General features: G+C 31.8%; 1 protein-coding gene across 2 annotated transcripts; it reads left to right on the forward strand.

Moving 5' to 3' along the window:
* The first annotated feature begins 849 nt into the window (after nucleotides 1-849).
* On the forward strand, nucleotides 850-13,690 carry LOC143064963 (uncharacterized). Of its 2 annotated transcripts, XM_076238195.1 has the most exons (8): nucleotides 850-870; nucleotides 2,841-2,971; nucleotides 3,765-3,815; nucleotides 4,727-4,771; nucleotides 9,053-9,100; nucleotides 9,780-9,803; nucleotides 12,348-12,401; nucleotides 13,544-13,690. In XM_076238195.1, the coding sequence occupies exons 2-8, from the start codon at nucleotides 2,848-2,850 to the stop codon at nucleotides 13,618-13,620; spliced, it is 423 nt and encodes a 140-aa protein (XP_076094310.1). In that variant the 5' UTR covers nucleotides 850-870; nucleotides 2,841-2,847; the 3' UTR covers nucleotides 13,621-13,690. The 2 variants fall into 2 exon arrangements, with proteins under 2 accessions (XP_076094310.1, XP_076094311.1); XM_076238196.1 differs by lacking the exon at nucleotides 9,053-9,100.
* Nucleotides 13,691-16,925: the final 3,235 nt, after the last annotated feature.

Below are 16,925 nucleotides of genomic sequence, written 5' to 3' on the forward strand. Positions count from 1 at the left end.
CTCACTTGTATGACAGCCGCATCAAATTCCATTATATTTAAAACAAAACAGACATAATAGGTAAAGTTGTCAAAATATGGGTACAGCAGTCATCACTGTGTCACAATCTCAAAACAAACAAATATTTAACAAAAAACTCTTACGGAGAAAAAGTTCTTATTCATTGAAAAATAAAAAGAATGCAAATATGAAATAAATCTGCAAAGAAATCGAGGAGCAATAGAACAAAAGCATTTGTGTAGTGTTTCATAATAGGAAATCCTCTTGTAATATTCAAGCAAGACAATGTAAATAATACAAATATTCTGTAAATCCACGAAAGACAATAGTTTCTGTGATTGTTAATTTTATTCAGTGTTTGGTATTTATTGATAGGAAAGTCTCTGGTAGTGTTTGTTATCCAGCAAGACAGCAATTTCAATCATACTACACAATAAAAAGTCCTGTAAATCCAAAAAAGACAACGGTTGTGTATTCGGTGTTTGCTGTATAGTTTAAAACACACGATATATCTTTATACGACTGAAGGTTTTAGTATAGAAATTGGTTTTTATAAAATAGAAAATAGAAACGTTATATACTAAAGTTGGTTGCAAGATATTACTAAATTCTACATAAACTTTCGTTTATAGGTTGACCGCCTCAAAACATTCAAACTTATAACAGATGATGTGAAATACTCATATTAATTATGTTACATGTTTCTGCGAGTTAAACAAACAGCTTTAGGACCCTTGAAATCTTACTGAAGACGTTGCATGGGTGTCACATGGTTTAAGGTTATCCACGTTACTAGTGGGCGTCAAAGGAATGAATTAACTGTTATAATGTCTTCTTCGTCATTTTGAAAGTTACAGCGCTAAAGTGAAGGTAAGACATATATTTCTCTCTTAATGTTGATAAATTGTTTTATACATCTTTTGAATCATGCATTTCTTTATGCATTTCTTGTTCTATTCTTTTTGCTCTTTGTTCTCTACGATTTGTCATGTTTGTGTTTTAACAGACTAAAAAATATTTGATTTGCCCAAATACCAAAAGAATTAGACACAAGTCAAACAAAGTATTGCAAACTTCTCTGTTATCATATTTAACCATAAAATAAATTAAAGCATGCATGCATTGACATGTTTAACCCCGCCGCAATTTTGCGCCTGTCCCAAGTCAGGAGCCTCTGGCCTTTGTTGATTTTGTATGATTTTTAATTTTAGTTTCTTGTGTATAATTCGGAGTTTAGTATGACGTCCGTTATCACTGTACTAGTATACATATTTTTAAGGGACCAGCTGAAGGACGCCTATGGGTGCGGGAGTTTCTCTCTACATTGAAGACCCATTGGTGGCCTTCGGCTGTTGCCTGCTCTATGGTCGGGTTGTTGTCGCCTTGACACATTCCAAAATTTCCTTTCTCAATTTTATTGATATAAAACCAAGAATTCCAAAGTGTGCAATGAAATCGTTTTCCTCCAAAATCTACGGACGACACCACGTGTTGGTTGACTGTTATGTAGTAGATGCCGACTGTTATATTCCAACTGTCGTAACCATTGTTCCGATCTCTTTTGCTCGAATTCAAACTACTGTACACGACTTATCCAAGGGTTTGGACTTCAATGAAAAACACGACCCATGCCACTTATTGACCAAGATAAATGTACCTTTCCGGAGCACATGATATCAACCACAGTTTTTTTCTATGGAGTTCATGTTTCTCTTTTTAGATTTTTATGTTGTGTTTTAATTACTGTTTGTCTTTTGACGGGTTTTCTCATTTTGCCATGTGATTGTCAATTTGTTTTCAGTTTGAATATTCCCTTGGTTTTTTTTTGCATGATACTTCATTTATATAAGCTGAACATTGAGAGAATCAATTTTCAATGTCTAGATGAATAGTTTTAAAAACAAATGGACAGTTATTTTGAATACAGCTTATTAATTTTGTTTATGAGCTTATTTAGTATGTCAAATTATAGTATAAAAAAAAAAAAGAAGGAAAACGTTATAGTAAACACCACAGTAACAAGACGGACTAGAAATAATATTGACTCTAATGACATCATAATTTAAGAGAGAAGTAAATACATTCATCACAGATACCAAATCATCACAGTTGGTTAAAAGGAATAAGGCAGAGTGCGATATAAAATTCATTATTGATTCGACACATGATGTTTAGCATTGGTGCATACGTTTTTCAGCTCTGATTTGAATTTATCAAATATTGGAATCGGACAAAGTTTTTTTTTAAATATCAGCTGCAGTATGTTTGAGCTTTTGATTTTGCCATTTGCTTAAGTATTTTTTGTGTAGAACATATCTCGGAGTTCGTTTTTTGTGTTATTTAACTTTTGTTTGCAGAGAGCATTCAATTGATGTTTATTTACGCAATAATAAGGGTTTGAGAATCAGCCTGGAACAAAGATTTGATAGCATGTAGAATTTGAAACATAGTTAAGGGAATGTTACATGAACAAAAGTTTAAAATTGTGTTATACAGTTTTGATATGTTTACAAATACGGTTGTGAATAAAATCAACAGAAATGACCAAACTATCCACATCAATATATTTCAAAAACATCGATTCCGTTTAAGATCAGTACAGTGTTGTTTATTATTAAATTATATATTTGGCTAGATTGGACTTGTTGTAAGCACCCTACTACTTTTTAAATAAAAATGATGAAAATTTCTTCAGATAAATGTCAAATGTTACATTTTCAACATCTGAATACAGATCAAAATGAGAATACAAAAATAAAACAATAAACATTAACAAAAATAATCTATCCTTTATTCTACTTACTTTGGTTGTAAAGTTATTAATCATTATCTTTTTTCAGGAACAAAATGTATGCACAATATTTTCTTGGGGCACTGTTAGGCTTATGCTTTGTCAATGGACTGACGGCAGCTATAGTACCGGGCATGGATGCTGCACGTATAAATGCTCTAATGAGTCCACCTGGCCAAGGTACTTTCATTCTGTCCTATATGTATTTTTATTTTTTTTTATGAATATTAATTTACATTGAGGTATATTTTTCTTGAAAATAGCTTTTTATCTTTTTCAATGCTCAGTTCCCTAAATGTTTGACTAGACATCAAATAAGGCTTACAGAAGTATACCGCTGTTCGAAAGTCATAAATCGATTGAGAAAAAACAAACCCGGGTTACAAACTAAAACCAAGGAAAAACACATCAACAAACGAAACAAAAGAAACACTGAAGTGCAACAAAAATAAACGACAATGCAACACACAAACAAACGAAGTATGAAATAACAACTGCCATACAAATAAAGTCTATCCTGTGTTGTAACTAAATTGAAGTTTATTTTACAGCTAGTTTAGCCAACTTATTGGGACGTATGAAATACATTGCATATACATTCTCGGACTCTTTCATAAACACTTTGGCGCCTTTATGCCTATATCGTGAAGATATATGTGGCCTATACATGTTTTATACGCTTGGTTTTACAAATTCATCCCTGCACAAAATTCTCATCACTATAAGAAAATTGTCCAACATGTGATAGTAGTATAACCAATCATGGATTAAAAAATATCATTTATCGCTTTTTGTTCTTTTTGAGATAATCTAGTATGGAAGGAGGAGCTAGACGATAATTGATGAGATATTCAATAACACAAATCGTACTATGAATAGAATAATTAAAAGTAGAACACGAATAGTAAGAAAATATATCCGTTTGCAAAAAACTAGATACATTTCAACAGTTACTATATTCTTCCATTTTCAGGTACCCCTTTCTCAGCAAAAGATGCCATGGGTCATTTCCCAGGACTAAGTAGTATGTTATATGCATTATATTTCTGTTCCTTATATCTTAATGTTATATCCCAGGCCATTATATACAGTAATAATTTATGAATGTTTTACAAAATATATAGTGTTTTATGTAAGATGATAAATAATTGCATCTTCTGAGTTTTAAAGTTACAAAATAATATTTCGGGAACTTTTAAAATGCAACACTCATTTATTTTCATTAAAACTAAAATTCTACATAGGAGTTTATCGATTACATGTATTTAATTCAAATGTATCAGTTTGACTCGTACGTTTGCATTTAGTTACTTACATCAATTGCATTTGAACTTTGGAGGTTAGTTGCCAAAAAAGGGAACGAAAGATACCAGAGGAACATTTAAACTCACAAACCGAAAATAAACTGACAACGTCATGGCTAAAAAACAAAAAGTCAAACAGCCCAACAATAGTATACTAAACACATTGCAGAATATAAGAAAATAAAGACTAAGCAACACGAACCCAACCGAAAACTAGAGGTGATCTCAGGTGCTCCGGAAGAGTTAGCAAATCCTGCTCAACAAGTGGCACCCATCGTGTTAGTACAAACCCGGTAATACGTCTAACTCGTTACGTCACATTTGTCACAATGATACCAATCTCCTTATTTGAATGTTTAAAACAAAACTTAACAAACTTAAATTTCTTACTGTATAATGATCCATAATTGTTAAACATGATTTATTCAAACCTTACAGCTATATCATACACATTTAACATAAAACATCCTTGCACACATGTTGATAGAGGTGTTTTTATCGGCAGTCAGAGAAACCTTATATCTGTGAAAAGTTAAAAAAAAAAAAAAAAGAGATTTCAGTTATACCATTACAATCTAAAAAATACAAAACAATGGTATTAAGTATTTGTATATATTCTTTACATTTTTAGATACTGTCTATTCCAGTTCAAGCTTTCCAGGCCAAATGCCCCCAGGTATATAATCATTTTTGTATTCACATTTCTTAGAATCTTGAATCTGACTCTGCAATTATAAATTACGTCATGATGCCTTTTAATGTAAATTGATATCCTGCATTTATTATACATTACCAATTAATTAGGTGTTAAATTGCTGAATTATTGAAAAATATTAATTTGCATTTACCTTACTATCATAATTTAAATAAATAAGTTCAAATCGACCTGTTCTATAACGTCATGATGAGGCATATTATACTTACTATTTTCTTATTATTTCTCTTGCTAGGAGAACAGTTTGAAATTTAAAGATTGAATGCTATCCTATTGTTTTGCCCTGAACTATGAACTATCGGTTGTATATGCATTTCAAAATTACAGACGAAATACATAAAAAAAAAAGAATTCAAACTCATAAGTCAAAAACAAACTGATAACGTCATGACAAAAAACGATAAACGACCAAAGGAAAATCGATGTACTAAGTATACAAAACACAGAAGAAAACCTAAAGACCGAGCAACAATCATTATACGTCTATCACCCAATTAAGCTCTATTATTTAGTTTGCAAATTTTACCGACTTTCTTTCTACTAACCTTTGCAACTGCTCTTTTTAATGCAGTTCAGAATTCAGTGACTTAGCTTTTGCACTGCAAAATCAAGTGATTATTTTACGTTTTGATATTTATCTTTGTAAACTATTAGCCTTTTTCTACTTTTTAGCTCACCTGGCCCAAAGGGCCAAGTGAGCTTTTCCCATCACTTGGCGTCCGTCGTCCGTCGTCCGTCGTCTGTCGTCCGTCGTCGTCCGGCGTCGTTAACTTTTACAAAAATCTTCTCCTCTGAAACTACTGGGCCAAATTACACCAAACTTGGCCAAAATCATCATTGGGGTATCTAGTTTAAAAAATGTGTCCGGTGACCCGGCCAACCATCCAAGATGGCCGCCATGGCTAAAAATAGAACATAGGGGTAAAATGCAGTTTTTGGCTTATAACTCAAAAACCAAAGCATTTAGAGCAAATCTGACAGGGGGTAAACTTGTGTAACAGGTCAAGATCTATCTGCCCTGAAATTTTCAGATAAATCGGATAACCTGTTGTTGGGTTGCTGCCCCTGAATTAGTAATTTTAAGGAAATTTTGCTGTTTTTGGTTATTATCTTGAATATTATTATAGATAGAGATAAACTGTAAACAGCAATAATGTTCAGCAAAGTAATATTTACAAATAAGTCAACATGACCGAAATGGTCAGTTGACCCCTTTAGGAGTTATTGCCCTTTATAGTCAATTTTTAACCATTTTTCGTAAATCTTAGTAATCTTTTACAAAAATCTTCTCCTCTGAAACTACTTGGCCAAATCAATCCAAACTTGGCCACAACCATCTTTGGGGTATGTAGTTTGAAAAATGTGTCCAGTGACCCAGCCATCCAATCAAGATGGCCGCCATGGCTAAAAATAGAACCTTGGGTAAAATGCAGTTTTTGGCTTATAACTCAAAAACCAAAGCATTTAGAGTAAATCTGACAGAGGTAAATTTGTTTATCAGGTCAAGATCTACCTGCCCTGAAATTTTCAGATGAATTGGACAACCCGGTTTTGGGTTGCTGCCCCAGAATAAGTAATTTTAATGAAATTTTGCTGTTTTTGGTTATTATCTTGAATATTATTATAGATAGAGATAAACTGTAAACAGCAATAATGTTCAGCAAAAAAAGATTTACAAATAAGTCAACATGACCGAAATGGTCAGTTGACCCCTTTAGGAGTTATTGCCCTTAATAGTCAATTTTTAACCATTTTTCGTAAATCTTAGTAATCTTTTACATCTTCTCCTCTGAAACTACTTGGCCAAATTACACCAAACTTGGCCAAAATCATCATTGGGGTATCTTGTTTAAAAAATGTGTCCGGTGACCCGGCTAACCATCCAAGATGGCCGCCATGGCTAAAAATAGAACCTAGGGGTAAAATGCAGTTTTGGGCTTATAACTCAAAAACCAAAGCATTTAGAGCAAATCTGACAGGGGTAAAATTGTGTAACAGGTCAAGATCTATCTGCCCTGAAATTTTCAGATAAATCGGATAACCTGTTGTTGGGTTGCTGCCCCTGAATTAGTAATTTTAAGGAAATTTTGCTGTTTTTGGTTATTATCTTGAATATTATTATAGATAGAGATAAACTGTAAACAGCAATAATGTTCAGCAAAGTAATATTTACAAATAAGTCAACATGACCGAAATGGTCAGTTGACCCCTTTAGGAGTTATTGCCCTTTATAGTCAATTTTTAACCATTTTTCGTAAATCTTAGTAATCTTTTACAAAAATCTTCTCCTCTGAAACTACTTGGCCAAATCAATCCAAACTTGGCCACAACCATCTTTGGGGTATGTAGTTTGAAAAATGTGTCCAGTGACCCAGCCATCCAATCAAGATGGCCGCCATGGCTAAAAATAGAACCTTGGGTAAAATGCAGTTTTTGGCTTATAACTCAAAAACCAAAGCATTTAGAGTAAATCTGACACGAGGTAAATTTGTTTATCAGGTCAAGATCTACCTGCCCTGAAATTTTCAGATGAATTGGACAACCCGGTTTTGGGTTGCTGCCCCAGAATAAGTAATTTTAATGAAATTTTGCTGTTTTTGGTTATTATCTTGAATATTATTATAGATAGAGATAAACTGTAAACAGCAATAATGTTCAGCAAAAAAAGATTTACAAATAAGTCAACATGACCGAAATGGTCAGTTGACCCCTTTAGGAGTTATTGCCCTTAATAGTCAATTTTTAACCATTTTTCGTAAATCTTAGTAATCTTTTACATCGTCTCCTCTGAAACTACTTGGCCAAATTACACCAAACTTGGCCAAAATCATCATTGGGGTATCTTGTTTAAAAAATGTGTCCGGTGACCCGGCTAACCATCCAAGATGGCCGCCATGGCTAAAAATAGAACCTAGGGGTAAAATGCAGTTTTGGGCTTATAACTCAAAAACCAAAGCATTTAGAGCAAATCTGACAGGGGTAAAATTGTGTAACAGGTCAAGATCTATCTGCCCTGAAATTTTCAGATAAATCGGATAACCTGTTGTTGGGTTGCTGCCCCTGAATTAGTAATTTTAAGGAAATTTTGCTGTTTTTGGTTATTATCTTGAATATTGTTATAGATAGAGATAACTTGTAAACAGCAATAATGTTCAGCTAAGTAAGATCTAGAAATAAGTCAACATGACCATAATCGTCAGTTGACCCCTTAAGGAGTTGTTGCCCATTTTATTCAATTTTTAACAATTTTCACTAATTTGGTAAATTTTTGTAAATTTTTACAAAATATTTTTCACTGTATCTAAAGGTCCAAGTTTATTATAGATAGAGAAAATTCTAAGTACCAAGAATGTTCAGTAAAGTAAGATCTACAAACACATCACTATCAGCAAAACACAATTTTGTCATGAATCCATCTGTGTCCTTTGTTTAATATGCACATAGACCAAGGTGAGCGACACAGGCTCTTTAGAGCCTCTAGTTTTTTAGTTTTATGTTTCTAGTTACAAAGATTTTAACATAATGTTGACTGCTGTACCCTTATTTTAAACATCCAACGGAGTATGTCTGTTAGTTTTGTTTACACATAATTGTGTCAATGTAATGGAATTTTATGCGAATGTCGTACAAGTGTGAGGTTTAGCTAGCTACAAAACCAGGTTTAATTAACAATTTTCTACATAAGAAATGCTTGTACCAAGTCAGTAATATGTCAATTGTTTTCAATTCGTTTGGTCTGTCTGAGCTTTTGGAAATGCATTTTTGATAAGCGACTTTCCGTATTGAATTGTATCAAGTTTTGGATTTTTATTCTTATTTGGCCTCTAGTATACCGGTAGCAATCAGGGTTGTTGAAGCTTTACCTCAGAGATGCTACATTCTCTGTAGAACTGTAGAATTATTAACTTTGTGCTAGCAAATTAAAAGCAGTAAATACGACTGTCTAAAATGTATGAAACATATGATTTTCCGATTGAAATTTATAATCACTTTAACACAATTATGTGATATTAGAACGACAGCAGAAGTCTTGATGCCTACACTAAAATTTCATAAAGATTCCTAAAAGTTAAAACATCATTTACTAACACATTACAATTATATCACAAATATCTTTTAACATAAAACATCTTTTAACTACTGTTGCCAGTGGTGCATTTTTATTGGCAGTCATCACAACTTTGTTTCATTCATACCATTACAATATACAAAATTCACAATAATAGTTTTTTTTTACTTTAGATAACAGTGTCTTCCCCAACTTCAACTCTCCAGGCCAACTTCCGCCAGGTATAACAATTTTCCCTGGACTCTTGAAACTCACTCTGCATGCCATTACAATTTTAATCATTATGCCATTAAATAAAAATAGATAACCTGCACGATTTATGTATCATAAAATAATGTCAAATTGCTAAAAGATTACCTAAATTATTGAAATCAATCTATTTGTATTTACTATATTAAATTCATGTTAAAATAAGAAAAACCTGAACTGAATCGGAAGTACGCACTCATGGACGTATTCAAACTAGGATATTAAGTATATTATAATTGAACTAGTAAGTAAATACCTGCAAATACAGGTTCAATGATTAGATTCTATCCTTAAAGTGTTGCTTGAAACTATCGGTTTAAATATGTTTCAACAATAATTGTATTTCTTTGAAACATGCAGCTGAACTCTAAGAACTCTTGAATTATTAACTGTATGCTCATCATATTAAATGCCGTGAAATATGCATACGTCATCATTCTTCCTAATAAAACTAGATTCTAAACTCTCTTCGGAAATGTCAGAATAATCTCTGAGTTTTTACAAATTCCCAGCATGAAGAATTATACTTCCTCAACTATTTAGAGTTTAACACACTTTGACCATCTAATGATATTCATATTCAAATTTTAAAAGTTCTCCTTTAGGATTGAAAATATAACCTACATAATTCATAATATGTTTTTATTTCAGGATACGTATATACAAGAAGAGTCAGTGAGTATCAGGCTATCATACATTTTGTAAATTTGTATGGTTAGAGTATGTTGAGTTTTGAAGTCTTCATTCTCGACTATTATTAATTATAGTACGCTATAACCAAGAGCCCAGAAATACAACAATTGATGAACGAAGGGAGCCATAAAACATAAAATGAAATTATAAAAAAAGAGAAAGACAACACTTAATTTAAATCTGAAATATTAAGCAATGATTCAAGAAAATGAAAGAAAAATCGCAGCACCCCCTCTTACAAAGAAAATATCCATATATATATATATATATATATATATATATATATATATATATATATATATATATAAGAAAATTATTAAAAGATAATAACGGTTTCAATGCATCACTTTTTTTACTAGTACTTTCACTGCTTCCGCAGATCTTCACAGGTTCAGGTAATGTGACTTGTATATAAATAAAACAATTGATTGACGTTAACAATGGTATGACGTTAACAAATACAAGGGAGACTACTAATGTCATTTTAAGACTTTAAAATGTAACGTTAAAATTAGAATATCATTTATCATTTAATCCCGGGTTGAGAATGTTTATGAATAATTCTTCTTTCTTCCTCCGGAGAAAATCATTTTGACGATTGACCATATACAATGGAAATATTTTAAATCGTCCATTAGAACAACGATGGAAATGGTCGTTTGCCCTGATGAGTGTTAAATCTTCATGGTTGGTTTGCTGTGTATGTAAAGTCATTCTAGTCCGCAGTTCATTTTTTGTCTCTCCAACATAGAATTCCTCACAATTTGAACATATGAGAGAATAGATGACGTTTGAACTTTTACAAGACATATTTTGCTTAACAGTAAAATGCTTTCCATTTTTGAAATAAAATGAACTTTTTTCTATTAAATTTGGACAAGTCATACATCGTTTATCGGTACATTTTAAAGTCAAATTTTGAAGATGTTAAATATCGTTTCAGACTTTTCGACTGTCTTTTGCTGTTGATAATCTTCTTTTTCTGTAAGACTTTGTCCATTCTTTCACTTTTGTGTAAATTTGTTTCAATTTGTCGCATGAAACTAAATATGTCATAATCTCGCGGATTATAAGTTGTGACAAACGGAATAATTTTGTTTAAATTGTTCGATGATTCCTCGGTAGTTTCGGATCGCCGTGATTCTGTAACAATTGGTCCTTTTGTCAGTGCCTTTTGAATTCCGTAATTTATTACTTGTTCCGGGTAGTGTTGCTTCTTTAAATACGCTTTTAATTCTTCCAGTCTTTTATTGCGTAATATGTCTGTACTTGTAATAGTGATTATTCTTGACGCTAGATTAAAAGGTATATTTAATTTTACATGTTTTGGATGGTTTGAGTAAAAATTTAAATACATATGTGTATCAGTGTCTTTAGAGAAGATATCTGTGACAATTTTATTGTTTTCCGTTATAATAACCAAAATATCCAAAAACGGCATTTCCCTGACATTTCTGTTAATAGTAAAACGAATATATGGATTTAAAGAATTTAAATCAGAATGAAAATCTGAGACTGATATATCCGAATTCCAAATTATAAAACAATCGTCAAGAAATCGTTTCCAGTTTTGACGTATGTAAATAGCAAATTCATTTCCGTACTTGTGACTCATTTTTTCGTATAATAATTGTTCCAGATATCCAAGTACCAAAGTGGCATATGAAGGCGCCATTTTAGTACCCATAGCTGTTCCTTTTTTCTGATGATAGTATGTTCCGTTAAAGTAAAAAATATTTCTTTCTAGTATAAGTTTCAAAGATGCAAGGATAAATTCTTTTGTTAATCTGTTTTCAATGACGTTTTCCGTATTTTCTAACCAATATTTTACGGCTGTAATTCCTAAGTCATGAGGGATATTTGTGTATAGGCTGACAATATCAAAAGTAATGAGTTCTGAATTCGGGTTTACAGTTTTTGGTAGATGATTTAAAAATTCCAAATCGTCTCGTATAAAACTTGGAACTTCACGACATAAAGGTTTAAGCACAATGTCTATAAAATGGCTTAAATTCTGAGTAACGCTGTTGGGTCCGCCCACAATTGGTCGAAATTTTAAATCATTTGGTGTTAAAAGTTCGATGTATTCACTGTTTTGTTCTGATATCGCATTTGAAATTTCCTCACTTTTGTGAATTTTTGGTAAACCATAGAAATAGCTTTCTGAAAATTTTGAATTTGAAATGTAATCTATCTCTTCTTCAAACAATTCCGTTTTATGTTTCTTTAGTAATTTTTTAATCATTGTACTTGTTTGTCGGTCCAATTTTTTATCTGTCACCTCATAAGACATTTCATCTTGTAACATATTTAAAATATAATCTCTGTAATACTCACATTTGTATATCTATATAAAACAAACAAACATAAGAATAAGTTATTGAATAACTTAACACCCAAGAACATACATACAATGAGGCGATATTTTTCTGTATATTTCTTTTTTGTAAATATATATTCACAGATACCTGATTTAAAACTATGAATGATTAGATACAATTGTAATTTTTATTTTTTTATTTTTAGGAACAAGCATGCCTAACATCGCATACCCAACATACCCTTCATATCCAACTGGCAGTATGTATTATTCATCTACAGCAACTATTGTAACTTTTTTAAGAAAAAAGATACTCATATAATAGATGTACAATCCACATCGGTAATTTTGGTAGCTGTTTCCTTTTATCAAATTTAAAAAAAATCATAAATACTTGAGGCCAATTAAAAAAACAAGGCTCGACAGCAAAGCATTATCATAATTCACCAATAGCTTGGCTAGCCACAAAACCAGGTTCAACCCACCATTAGTTTCTGAAAATGTCAAGTACCAAGTCATGAAAATGGCAGTTGTTGTCTAATAATTTGTTTCTGTGTGTGTTACATTGTCGTTTTGTTGCACTTTCGTGTTTCTGTTGTATCGTTATTTTCCTCTTATGGTTGATGTTTTTTCTTCGGTTTTTGTTTGTAACCCGGATTTCTTTTATCTCAATCGATTTATGTCTTTCGAACAACGGTATACTACTGTTACCTTTATTTGAAAGTGATTATTTTTTTTTATTGCTCAACGTTCTATGAAAATTGTTTCTACCTATACCTACATTTCGACTAGATGTGCCTGCGTATTTATATACTTCCCTTTGGCAAGGGTTTACGTTTGGAAAGTAAACGATCATTTATAAACTTTAGAGCTAACTAGAAGAAGCCAACTTCTATGTCTACTGGAGTTGAAAACTTAGTTTTAAGAAAAAAATAAAAAATATGAGACAACAATTAAAACAAACCAATAAGATTGGTTAAATATAATAGATCTTATTACAAATATTTTGTTTAAGAAAACACTTCTAACACAAAGAAACTTACAAAATAAGACATTCAAATTATGATGTTTAGGGTATTCATTTAATAACACTATTGCTTACCCACTAGCGCCAAATAGTGTTCTGCAATTTATGGATGTCAACAACGTAATAAATATGCCGGGTATGTCCTGCTCTATGCCCACTTTAATATGGGTAGACATTGTATTTGCCAATATATTTACACAGATCTTAAGGGAAATGTTAAATTACTAATATGAAATATACCAATGTTCAAATGAACATCTTAACCACACGACTTACTTAAATCAATATGTCGCATTAAAAAATCGTTCTCTTGGAGTAAACTCAGTCAATAACATATATATCCGTGATACAACTTTTTCATATTGTTTTTACTAGGTTATTACAGAAGAAGGACGATTAACAACAACCAAGGCGGGTTCCCGTGGATGTGGTATGCAATGTCAGAGATGTAAACCAAACATGCTACAAAACTTTAACAATTTTTCCTCTTTTTTTAAAATAAAATGAACAATCATTCCTTTCCTTTCTTTTTTATAAATTTCTCTAGTATGTATATGTATCAAGAACTAACATGTTCTTTGTTATAATAAAGCATTGTAAGTATGAAATCTTTTAAATAATAAAATTAGTGTGGTTTTACTGTCTTCTTTCTTTAAAAGCAATGTCTCAACTAACCTTGCCATTATTTATTTCAATTCATACATAATAATTTAATTGTGGATGTTACACGTGTAATGATTATCTTGGTTTTAATTTCTATCAGCTCTTTGGATGTTACACGTGTAATGATTGTCTGGGTTTTAATGTCTATCAAAGACATAATTCTTTCATTTGACCTGTCATCATCGATTTACTACTTAAAAATGAAATTAAGAATTGAATTTTAAGGAATTACTCGGGTTATTCAAATTATAAACGTGCCATTTATTAGGTTTCAAACACAGTATTAACTTGTTTTCTTTTTCAATGTAACAACATTCTCACTCAGTTCTTACATCAGGCTTTTGCTGCGAGAACGTTCATTGAGTCCATGCTTCGACACTAGGCAGTTAAAATATATAGGGATAGTAGTGTAACGGTACAACATAAGAAAAAAAAAACCTATTCAAAACAATAAACGAAAAAAAAAATCTGAGAAACAGTCAATAAACATCAACCACTCAATTACAGGCACATATAAAATATGGCTGGGTTAAACTATTTTAAAGGCGTCAACTCTCCATCTAACTTGGGACAGTAGTGTAACAGTACATCAAAGAAACAAAATTTAACTATCAAAATCAGTTACTTTACAGATGGATACAAAGCAGAAATACATCTTACAAAAACACAGTATACGTGGCAGGGTACTTATCCATCCCCACAAAAAAAAAGACATTTCGAACAAATCTGAGAGTAGTCTATTCAATATTTCGAAATTGTCTAAAATGCAGGTTGCGGGTTGCGGGTTGCAGGTTGCGGGTTGCCACAAGGGGATAAGCATGGGATGGTGTAATCTACAAAATTTTACTTGCTTCACTTGTTATAACAATTTTATTATCAATGTTAAAGGCATGGTATTTAATTACAATACACATCATTCTTGTGTAAATAAACTTACACCTACAAATAGAAATCTATCAACTTACATTAATTACAATATCTTGATGGGTTTATATAATATTATACATACATTTTCGTATGAACTTGAAAAGAAAGCTTAACAATCATTTGGGTAAAACCTTCAACAAACGGTAGATTCTCACGACTAACTAATACATATTAAGCACTTGACACTGTTTTAATTTTAAGTGGTAAATTAAAGACTTTTTGCCTTTAAACTAGATATATATATGAACATCATTGTATATATTTTTGATTAACAGTGTTTCTGGATTCTTTTTAGCTAAGTTCTATTGCATTCTTAGCAAGGTTCCTTCTCAAAAGTCTACCTATTCAAAAGTCTTGTTTTCGCTTGATACTCCTTTAAATTTTTACTGGCTTATAAATACGCTATGAAAGGCATTTTTTTAGTAACATGTTGCAGGGGAAATAGAAATACCGAGCGTCTGTTAGTCCTTTCTTCGCCGGTCTGTCTATCCGGCTTTTGTTATCGCTCCCACGTGTACAACTCTTGCAATTTTTTTTTTATAAAACTATTCTATAAATAGGTTATAATAGGTTAATATCAACAACATCTATGACAAGTTCTAAAAAGGTTGACGTATTTAAAAGAGTTATGATCCTAAGAAGTATCATTTTTTTTAGAAAATGTCCTGTGAGCTGAACATATACATGTATACCTGGGTTTTTTGTTGCTGTCCTTGAGTAAAGTTTCAAAGAAACTGAGAGTTGAGAAACTATGATAATTGCAAAAGACAAGCAAAAATTTTGAATCACTAAATATAGACCATCAAACAGAGCTACCCCTTCTGCCAAAACAAATCTCAATTTTTCGGAAAACATTTGAAATACTCTGTAGAGCCTCCAGGATTACTTGGACATGTCTTCCCATTTTAAAATTTCTGTATTCGGTCCTGTCTTTCATGTATTGTCAAAATATTAATTTACATGTACAAATGTATATTTATAAGAATTGCACTTCTAATTTTCATCAGGACCCAAAATTGAGCCAACTTGAAGGTTCTGTGTTGAAGGCCGTATTGTAAAATAATACTGCTTACTTTAACTTCATTGTCTTGGATGGAGAGTTGTCTCATTGGCACTCGTACCACATCTTCTTATTTGTGTACTAGTGTTGTACTCATGTTGTTTTTGTATCAGGATTATATGTTCTACTAACCTCTAGTTTTCAGTAAGTGTTAATTTCTGCCAATTTAAAGCACAAGAGTGCACACGGTAAAATGTATCGCCTTCTTTACTAGTCATTGATATTATGTTGATAGTTCTAACTATATAGCTTTACTACAACTGTCACATTAATTTAACATTTACCAAGAAAACTAAACATTGACCAATGAACCATGCCAGACAGACAGACATGTACAGCTAACAATTCTTCCGTACAACAAATATAGTTGACCTATTACTTATAAATTAAGAAAAACAGACCAAAACACAAAAACTTAACACTGAGCAATGAACAGGGAAAATGAGGTCATGGTCAAATAAAACCTGCGCGACTGACAGATAGATCATCAAATATTTCCATACACCAAATATAGTTGACCTATTGCATATAGTATGAGAAAAAAAAACCAAAACTCCAAACTTAAGTTTGATCACTGAACCATGAAAATGAGGTCAAGGTCAGATGACACCTGCCGGCTAGACATGTAAATTTTACAATTATTTCATACATAAAATTTTATAGCAAACCTATTGCATACAGTATAAGAAAAATAGACCAAAACACAAAAACTTTACTATAACCACTGAACCATAAAAATGAGGCCAAGGTCAGAAGACACCTGCCAATTGGACATGTACACCTTACAGTCCATCCATAAACAGAATATACTAGACCTATTGCTTATAGTATCTGAGATATGCAATTGACCACCAAAACTTAACCTTGTTCACTGTTCCATGAAATGAGGTCGAGGTCAAGTTAAAAAGGAAGGATAAAATCATCAGAGAAACAGATTCCACCACTATAACTCGTGTATTACAATATTTTGCCCACTTTCAACAATTAAATTTAAGTATTTAAATATTAAAAAAAAATAACTGTCTGGAGTGGAGAAATATCGTAACACACTTGTTGCATTTGTGGAATCTATATTTCTTAATATTTAAATGTAAGTTGTATTTTATG

Source organism: Mytilus galloprovincialis, chromosome 2, assembly GCF_965363235.1.
Source record: "Mytilus galloprovincialis chromosome 2, xbMytGall1.hap1.1, whole genome shotgun sequence".
Classification (NCBI taxonomy): domain Eukaryota; kingdom Metazoa; phylum Mollusca; class Bivalvia; order Mytilida; family Mytilidae; genus Mytilus; species Mytilus galloprovincialis.